Source organism: Ochlerotatus camptorhynchus, unplaced genomic scaffold (assembly GCF_037179485.1).
Source record: "Ochlerotatus camptorhynchus isolate MF236.1 unplaced genomic scaffold, CSIRO-AGI_Acam_v1.1 ptg000320l, whole genome shotgun sequence".
Lineage (NCBI taxonomy): Eukaryota > Metazoa > Arthropoda > Insecta > Diptera > Culicidae > Ochlerotatus > Ochlerotatus camptorhynchus.
Window position 1 is genome coordinate 3,582,801 of NW_027040808.1, and position 10,346 is coordinate 3,593,146.

General features: G+C 38.8%; 1 protein-coding gene across 1 annotated transcript; it reads left to right on the forward strand.

Annotated features, from left to right (window-relative positions):
- Nucleotides 1-3,060: 3,060 nt before the first annotated feature.
- On the forward strand, nt 3,061-5,197 carry LOC135707848 (RB-associated KRAB zinc finger protein-like). Its single transcript, XM_065229763.1, has 2 exons — nt 3,061-3,124; nt 3,191-5,197. Exon 2 carries the CDS (start codon nt 3,205-3,207, stop codon nt 5,182-5,184), a length of 1,980 nt encoding a protein of 659 aa, XP_065085835.1. The 5' UTR covers nt 3,061-3,124; nt 3,191-3,204; the 3' UTR covers nt 5,185-5,197.
- Nucleotides 5,198-10,346: the final 5,149 nt, after the last annotated feature.

Sequence of the window (10,346 nt, forward strand, 5' to 3'; positions counted from 1 at the left end):
CTGTGTTGGGAGTGACAAGTTGAAAAATGAACAACGTCGATCGGATTCATGTCAATGTTGTTCATTTGTCAACTTGTCACTCCCAACACAGTTTACCCATTTTTGGGTAGGTTCAGTTTTCACCGATCCGGGTGGATTATTTATACCCAAATTTGGGTAGTTTTGAAATAGCGTGTACAGCACCGGCGCCGCTCCGAATGATAGCTTGTCCTTACCGAAAATGGTTAACAAATTTAAAGGTTTTAATATAATTTCTTTTCCGAAAATGTATTGACAAAACAAGAAGTTTGTAAGGTTCATTAAAAAAAAAACATAATACATAAGGTTAAAACTTTATCACACAAGAGTTCATGTAAAGTTCCATAACCGATTCAGTTAAAGTTTAGCAGGGATTATAAACAATTTTTAACCTTTTTTGGTAAGGTCAAGCAATGGTTTGCATTTATGCGGGAGGTGCTTTGCGGCTTTGCGCTTAATTTAACCCCCAGAATATTGTCGCACTTATGTTAAATTCTTATGAAATGACGGTCGAAGCGCGCCACTTATAAGCGCGCTGCAACCCCGCTCATAAGGATTCTATACAGGTGTGTAACTTAGATAGTATTTTATGGCAGCGGCTTGAGGAGCGAATCCTGGATAAAGAGCCGCCGTATGTTACATCAATGGGTGCAGTCGTATCAACAATCAATACGAAACTAACGATTTTAAATTGGCTCACTACTTGACTAGCCTATTGGTCCCAAGCAAATCGATTAACGAAGCCCATTTTAGTTGAAATTCTAGTACTACACAATGTTTGTTTTGATTCGCTATGAAAGTTTGACAGATAAAATGAGGGGCTAATGGATTTTCCTATGTTTCGAGGGGTGAATCGATTAGCTTGGGACCGAAGAGAGTACCAGAGCTGAGCCAAAAAGTTGAGCACGTTTCTTCGTGACCTTCTGGTCTTAGAGTTACCTCTGATTATACTGCACAATTCTAGAGTAACATTTGAAATGGGCCTATGCCCAAAACGTAAACAAACCATAAAATGCATTTTAAATTTTCCCGCAACTATTCAATTCATATTTAAGAAAATTGAAGTATTTTAGGCATTTAAATTGTTCACAAGGAGAATAGAAAAGCTTTCGAAAATATATGAAAATCGATAACAATTTAATTTCATAAATTAATAAGCCTTTTTGTGAATCTTTCAATGGATAGGCCCTTTTGGTTAAACCGTTGTGCTTGTCATCAGAAATGGTACGCCCTTTGTTAAGCCTTTTCGCAACGTCAATAAATTCAAAACAAATCATCGGCCCTGTCTCAAGCAGTATAGGGCCTAGCTTTGGATTGAAATTTTTTTTATCATCGGCCCTTCTACGTCAATAGGCTTATCAATGAAATCAGGCGTAACGTTTGATAACGGCACAAAAGCTTTTGTAAACAATCTTTTGAGGCCCTTTACACACGAACCGAAGTACGCTCACGCAAACTAACAACATCATCGGATAGGGGCAACTTTCACCTTTCCGAAAGTGGGATTGGATAGGCGTGGTAATAAATGAATGGTTGGCCGTTTTAGCGTGCGGGCCTATCCAGCTTTCCATGCTCGGTAATGGCGGCCTGTTTGTATGAATAAATGTATCCTTCACTGTGCTTTTTGACACTAACTGGAGGGCGTATGTTGTTCCATTTTCTACTGTTCCTGGGAGAGGGAAAGGGAAGGGGTTGAAATTCGAACATCCAGATAGTGTCAAAAAGCACAGTGAAGGATACATTTATTCATACAAACAGGCCGCCATCACCGAGCATGGAAAGCTGGATTAATGAATCGAAAAATTTAGTTGATCGGCCGTTTCGAAAATCGAGTAATTTTTATGATTTTTCTCGATTATGCGGAACTTTACTACACGATTAGTAGCTATCAAGCGGTGCTAAAGAATGGTATCAAAACCCGATTTGTTTACGTTTTCGACATTCAAATGTTACTCGAGAATTCCTTTCCGTGTTTTTGTTTTACGTTTCCACTCTAACATTATAGTTTCATAATATACTAGTACTAGTTACTCATTACTGGGTAACTTTTTTACCCATTAAATGGGTTATCCTACTTTACTTCAAATGGGTGAAATTGTACCCATTAATGCGTATTTTCCAGTTACAGTGCGTTAATACTTCGTTTGTGTCTTCAAACCTGGCATCCCTGCCCACCCCATGATTATCTCGCACTACACTGATCCAAAACATCCGCAATACTTCGAATGATTATTGCATTGCTCGAGCCCGGATGATTTTCTTATGGTTGAATTCGTCGCCAGATGATGTACATCCATATCACTGTCATCCAAATACAGGATGATTTTCGTTTGAAAATTAGCTATAAAACATACGACACTCCGAGGACAAACATTTAAGAATAGTTTGACATGCAAGTGCTTTTAATTAGATTTATAATTTGATTATCTACAATTCCATACTGAATAGCCATAATAAGCCATTAAATTAAGGATAGAATTAGCCAAACATTGGTTTTCATTCTTTACCTATGTTCGTAACAGCTCTGATAGCGATGCATATGCTTCCACCTCGTTTGTCAGCTCAGATCGGCAAATGACATTCGATAGAATTATTTACATCATCGTTTTGAATGATTTGCGTTATGGGGCTGAACCAATACCAAATGCATTTCCATTTAGTATGACAGCCATTCTGCAGAGAGCATTACGCATTTCAACTGAGGCTCTATCCCTTCTCATAACAATTTTCATCCAGTATTCTAGAGGAAAATCATCTGATTTCAAAACAACCATCATCCGGTTGCAGGTATCATTCGAAAAAGCGATTTCGGTGTTTTGTTTTTAATGGTCTTAGGTTTCATTTGATCAGAGGATGATGTTTGTGTACAGTGTATACCAAAGTTTCTTAAGGGCTCATTGCTGTCTGACAGTATAGCTCTCCGTTTATTTACAAACAGTTGTGGCGCGGGGAAAACGCGCAGGTAATTGGATTTTTACTTTAAAAAATATTAATTCCAAGTTTTGCAGAATAAAAAAAACATCTAATATAATTTTAAAATAGCAGTAGATAATTTACGTACGCTTTCAAGCACCAACAATATTGTGCAGTTCCAGATTGATCTGAGGTGGGTATTGTATTCTGATGTTACTTATACCATAGTAGTTCAATAATCGGCGGATCCATCTCACAGAAATCCCCATCGAAATGACTACAACGGCTCCCCTGCTTCATCCGGCGGGAGGCAGTGCCGCAAGTAACGAATGTCGCATGCTGCTGAATGTGGCTCGGTACTACGATGTTATATCCAAGCTAGTCAACATTCTGGATGAATTGGTTCCCCCCGTTGTCGTCGCTGCCAGTCTCCAGGTGATGCACAAGCCCGAATCTCAGTCGATCCTGATTTACTATGGTGAACCGGATTGGGAAAGTAAACCGGATCATTTAGAAGTACAGAAAGTTGAACAAGACCTTGTGCCGGAACAACTTGTGCATGAGGAAGTTGTGAGTGTAGGAGAAATGATAGAAGAATTACCGGAAGATGTCATCATTGAAGAACAAGGCGAGGAGGATCTCATCTACATCGAAGAAGAGCAGCTGGAGTCGGGGAATATTGCGGAAGAAGGCGACGAAATTCATGTGGAGGAAATCGATTTTGTGAAAGATGAAGAACAGTTGGTTGAGCTTGTTAGGAGTGATCAAATCGAGCTTGATCCCAGTCAAATGGGAGACGAATCAGATGCCTCAGAGTATTACGTTGAATATTTACAGGATGACAATGAAATCGATCAGGGAGACGCGAGTCAAACGTCTGAAGCCACCGATGCAGAATGCTCAGATAACGTAAAGAAAGAACAAACGACTGTTAAGTCCAATAACGTTTTTCTCGTACGATACAAATGTCAATTTTTGCAGTGCAGTAAGAAGTTTATGTTCGCTAAAGACTACGACGAACACCTTCGACGGGATCACCCGGGAGTTGTAAGTGCTCCAATACTTCTGCAGTGCAAACACATAGATTGCACGGTAACATTTGATGATACGTACAAATTGCATGTTCATCACAAAAAACATAAGATGTCACCAAGTAGAAAAGTATCCCTAACGTGTTCAGCTTGTCAGATTAAGTTCAGTTCCAAAGCAGCGTTACGGCGACACGCGAAGGAACACCCAAAAGATACTCTGGTAAAAAGCATCAAACAAAACTTCAAGCGCAAGTGTCAGTTCTGCGACGAGATTCTGGATCCGAAGATCAACGTGTACAATATTCACTGTTTGGAGAAACACGGTCATGCTCCGTACAATTGCTTCATATGTGGAAAAGAATATTTTTTACTAACACACCTCAGCGAACACGTTAAAGCCGGTCACAATGTAGAGTCGGTGCAAAATTTCATCTCGCAATCACTGTGGAGATCGTTCTCGATCGACGACGACGATGTCATGGTGAATGAATGTCGCATGTGTTTCCGACTGTTTGCTTCTCCCAAAGCTGAACTGCAGCACCAGGAGAACCATCTGAAGGAACTGTCCATAACCTGTGCAATCTGCGGTGGGAAGCACTACGAAAGTCAATGCAGTGAACCGCGGCCAAAATTTACGTCGGTCTACGAAAAAGTCCAATGCGGCCAATGTCAGCGGTGGATGTCGAAGAAGAACATTAAGGAGCACATGGCAACGCACACTAGTGAACGCAACTACCCTTGTACGGTTTGTAAGAAAACGTTCAAGGTGCAAAGGACCGCTCACCGGCATATACAGAATCATATAAATGCGGACAACAGGCTGCGCAAGTGCTACGACTGCGAGGAAGAGTACATCGATGAGGACTTTCTCGAGCAGCATTACAAACAAGCCCACCCGGATAAACAACCTTTCAATTGTCTGATCTGTAGGCAGGGTTTCTATCGGAAAGCTCTTCTGGGTGATCATTCCCACACGCACTCGGATGAGGAGAGGCGGAGAGTTTCGGTGAAGAACCCGGTTGAACACTACCAGATTGGCAATGCCAGGGTGTACGAGTGTACCCTCTGCCGGCGGAGCTTTTCGGCCAAACGGACGACGGTGGCCCATTTTATCGTGCACACAGATCGTCCGTTTGTGTGCGAGCACTGCAAGATGTCTTTTCGGGTTAAAACGGCTTTGGAGGATCATTTGCTTGATGTGCATAAAGTTAAGGTAGAATAAACTATTGTTGGTTGCGAGTGTCTGGGAAACCAAACCAAAATATTTAAGTTTTACCATAACTGTTTTTCGAAAGCCATAGACTTATTTTTAATGCAAAATATATGTTACAATTTAATTTTTTTCTCGTGAAGTATTGATATGTATCATAAAAACCTGTGTTCGGAAATCTCTTAACTACATATTTTCATCTATTATTCAACCCATTCTATTGAAGAAGGGTTAGTAATTTCCATTTAATTCCACTACATTAATAGCTTACCCTTCACAAATAAGCGTATTTAATCTACAATGTGCACACTTCAAGCTGAACATTGCATTAGGCCCTAAGTAACATTGATAGATTCTCTTCGTCGAGTTTTTCTTTTTATCCCCACGGTCATGTAAAGACTTTCTCATGTGTTTTCAGCGCACATATCGATAAAAAAAAAAGCTTTTATCAAGCATCTAAGGACAAACACAACAAGAAACGATTATGTGCTCAAGTTATTAACGAAAGAGTATGTCTTGTGCTAATAACGAGGTTTCAGCACAGATAGGACCTGTGAAGTGTTCGTGTAGATTTATTTTGTGGAATAAATTAATACAAAGAGGCTAAATTTATAAAGCCCTGGGCATTGGCATAACCTTGAGGATTGCTTAACTGCAACCAGGTCCCAGGGCTTGTCTGTATCTTTACATTTTGAAAGATGCACACTAGTGATGCCAGTTGTGATGTAGCGGACCAAAGTTTGTTTTGATTTAACTACTAGCCAAAATTAAATAATTATGTAGTTTAGAATTATAGTATAAAATATGAATTGTTTCTTTTAAATAATTGAGTCTAATAGTTACAAAAGTGTAAAAAATTAATTTCCATTATTTGGCTCAAAACTTTTGGAATGCTACATCACACAGATACTACCTTTGAATTTGGCTTGATCGAATGGTGATTTTGTTTTCTCTTTTCTTTTATTTAGATCAATACGATCCAGTTTTGAAGAAAACAACGATATCAACTATATTCCTTCTCGGATGAAGACAGCGAAGATGATTTCCTTATGAGCGAATTTCATCACTCTTTACTACTATTATTCAATATTACTTCCTCGATTTCTCGTAAAATAGTCAGTCATTCATCGGTTTCATTTATTAGCATTCAGTGGAGTTATTGCTTTTATTTGTACCACCTTGGTGCCTTTTAAGTTTTTACCAACCCCGATCATTATTAACAGGTAAATATTCATTTTATTAAATTACTATATTATAGATATTATACTGTCATTACTGTTAACAATATCATTGCAACTAATTCAATTAGGCATATTCAATTGACCTGCATCGGGTTATTATTTTGCATGTAATGATATGGGAAAAGGGGGGACTCACGATTCAGCATGGAGAGTGTATGGGAGCCGTTCTAGGGGTTGGTTGGGGCATGTGGTTCATTTTAGACATTATAGTCTGACGTGAGAACCATGTTCCACTCAAGTTCTGGAATTTGGCCTTGAGACTTGAGATCTGGCCTTCATAAGACCCCCTTCTGTCTCGCAAAATCAAAATCAAAATCAAACAAAGAGGCTGAATTTATAAAGAGACAAAATGTCAAAATTGAAACAATTGATTATCTGTTAAAGTCATAGGAAAAGTTATTCCAATCAAGTAGAAGACCTGTCGAATGGATAAGATGTCGCTTCTTTACCCAATTCAGTCTCTTTAATTCATATACCTTTTTGGGATGTCCATTGGTCTCAGAGAAAAGGGAATGTATTTCGAGGAATAGTTGATGAGTAGAAACTCTTTAATTCCTATTTAAAATCGCAATTCAGCTAGGCGCCAAATATAACAAAACGACAATATACATTTCAAAGGGAAGAAAGAGGGTGCGCCAAATGATAGTTTAATATTATTTCCTTAATATTTATGTCTAATCAATTATGTTTTATGGTTTTATAAATTGCACTAATACGTTTTTAAAATTATTCAATTCAGATACACATGATGAATGCTTGGATATTACAGCCTCCTCTCCCAATTACACCACGAATGATGAAGAGGATCCTAATGGATCTGAGATCCCACCGACACCATCGTCATCATCATCCGGACGATCAGCTACAAAGAGAAGAAGAGTTGTTAATGTACAGCAGGAAATGATGGATGAGTTCAAGAAGAATAATGCATTCATGGAAACCGAGTTTGAGTGACTAAGAGAAACCGACGAAAGATTGATTGGAGTGGAGGAAGAAAGAAATCAATTGGTACGAGAAATGACCGAAAGTACTAAGGAATTCAACGAAGCACTGATCAAATTTCTTAACAAATGAGTACATGTAAGAAACGTTCCATTTAAATAAAGAAAATGCTATAATTGTATGTGTCTAAACTCACCTAAGTAGTTGGCAATCGATTCCTTCACTGTCTGCGCAGTTGGATCCATATCCGTTATAGTCACTACCTGCTCTGGTTGTTGCCTCTGGGTGTTCCCATCTGTTTCCTGCAACTGTTGAATCCAGTTTGCGTTAATCGCATCGTTTTGGTGGTTTGAAAAGTTGTGCAGAATGCAACAACTTTTCACAATCAGCGTTACATTGTCTATGCTATTATCGATGCCTTTGCCAAATCTTGCCTTTAAGTGGCCAAAGGCATTTTCCACGACCCTCCGTGCCTTCGATAGCGCATAATTAATTTTTTTTTTTCCTTCGCTGATGCATCAGCTCGAAAAGTAAAGGGTTTCATTAAGTTTGCTGATAAACGAAATGCCGAATCACCAATCAATAGTACTGGCACATCTACGCCACACAATTGTTTGGAATGTTGCCGAAGTTTTTCCGAATTAATCTCCCGTTTCAGATTGCAATTCTCAAATATTTGGGAATCATTGCATCTTCCCGGACTTCCAACATGAATGTATTGGAAACGATATCTATACAACAAAAACGTACAGATTAGACAAGTGGTCCGAACAGATGAATGAAGAGAGACGGGTGTTTGTTAGTTTTTATCAACAGTCCTTAAATACGCAGGCAAACAGAACGATAGAGTACCAGCCTTTATAATTATGGTAATCCATCGCGTTTTCTATCTCAGGGCATACTTCAATATGACATATGTCTGTAATTAAGAATCATTTACCCTTGCTTTGAAAAACATAAAAGGTAGCTTACCGATTGCACCGTAGCACCATAGAGGTAACTCTAAGACTAGAAAGTCCCGAAGAAACGTGCTCAACTTTTTGACTCAGCTCTGGTACTCTCTTCGGTCCCAAGCTAATCGATTCACCCCTCGAAACATAGGAAAATCCACTAACCCCTCATTTTATCTGTCAAACTTTCATAGCGAATCAAAACAAACATTGTGTAGTACTGGAATTTATACTAGAATGGGGTTCGTTAATCGTTTGCTTGGGATCAAAAGGCTAGTCAAGTAGTGAGCCAATTTAAAATCGTTAGCTTCGTATTGATTGTTGGTAGCACTGTGGAAATCCGAGTTTTTGAAAACCATTAATGCACTCTCTGACGCGGTCTTTTGTAAGGGGAAATGAATCCAAATACTCCTTTCGCATTTTAGCCCATACTTCGCAAAACTCCAGTACTATTTCGCAAACAGTTGATTTTCCAACTCCAAATAAATTGGCAATAGTTCTGTACTCACATGAAGAACCAAGTGCATAGAGTGCAATTGCCACCCTTTTTTTGTAAGGGAATGCATTTTTGAAATGTCGTATCCTGCCGCACCATACTTTGAACTTTAACGCATAATGCATTGAAGTTTAGGCGTGTCATCCGGAAATTTTCCTTGAAGATTGCTTTCCCGTTTTGTTGAGCATCGTGTTCAAAGAAACGACAAGTGCGATTCTGATAAATACGAATTATATTTACATTAACTACAAAAAACAACTTTGAACTTAAATACCTTTTTCCATATTGATCTTATATCCCATGATATTGCAATCGATTTCTTTTGAAGTGTTATAATTTTCAAAATGTGCTCCTGCCACTTCCGTTTATAGAACGACTCTCGCAAAGAATTCATACGGCACATATCTCTCATTGCGTTTAGTCGTCTTACGTGCTGCGTAAGTATTATTCTTAAATTTCGTCCACTGACTCTCATTTTAACTTTCAACAATCTTTAGAGATGGAACGTTTGCAAACGATAGTCTTCTTTCCCTTATTTGTTTTTGTCAGGGGTTTTGTTTTGGTTCGTTAATGTCAAACCATATCATCTCGCTGTAGTGTGAACACCTCAACGTGATATCGATATCATCTCGCTATATAACGTAATATAGAGCGTAATGTGAACATACTATAAAGGGAATCTTTCGAAAACCGTGATGCGAGTTCAACTGTTTTTCTCTTGGCGTGACTCATTATACACCGACTCTACTGTGTTACCTGACTTATAACGAATATACGTTGTATACGAGTACCCCGAATACAACGTATGACTCGTCTAATTTTGCATAGCAAATGCAATGTAAAATTAGACGAACTATACGTTGTATTCGGGGTACTCGTTATATTCGTTATAGGTCAGGTAACACAGTAGCAGTAGAAGTTTTGGAACATTCCCCCCAGCCTGAACCCAGTCCTAATTAGGTTTTGCACCGTCGGGGTTAACCTCAATCTGATGACAGTTCAGTAGTACTGTTTACGTGGACTTAGTCGATTTTTTGTTGGGTGGATTTTCTCGATAATTTTTCCGACTGCAGTGAGAATGTAAACCACACTTCTGCAATGTCCACGAGCAACATCCTTTCTACGCGCTGTTCCTCGACAATTTTCAAGTTAAAATTCTTAAATTTTAGAATATTTTTTTTTGTAAAAACGACTAAGTGCTTGTAAACAGTACCACTGAACTGTAAAAAAAGTTCAGCCCATTACACTGAGTTTATTTATGACGTCACGCTGCGGTTAGGATTGACCTTCTTGACGTTTGTAACACACACACACTTGCGTATTATTTTCGAGTGAGCAGTTTGAACTAAATCCTCTTCGTTACGTAATATTTCAGTAGACCTTTACACCCTTCAGATAGTTCCGCTGATAATAAGACGTGAAACTTTGGTCGGTTTACACCGTTTACACCGCAATGTCATTTTATTATTTATGTCGCGTGTCGGGATTGTTTACATCATCGTCATCCAATCATCCGCAGCATCATGATTGTTGTGTCTATCTGAA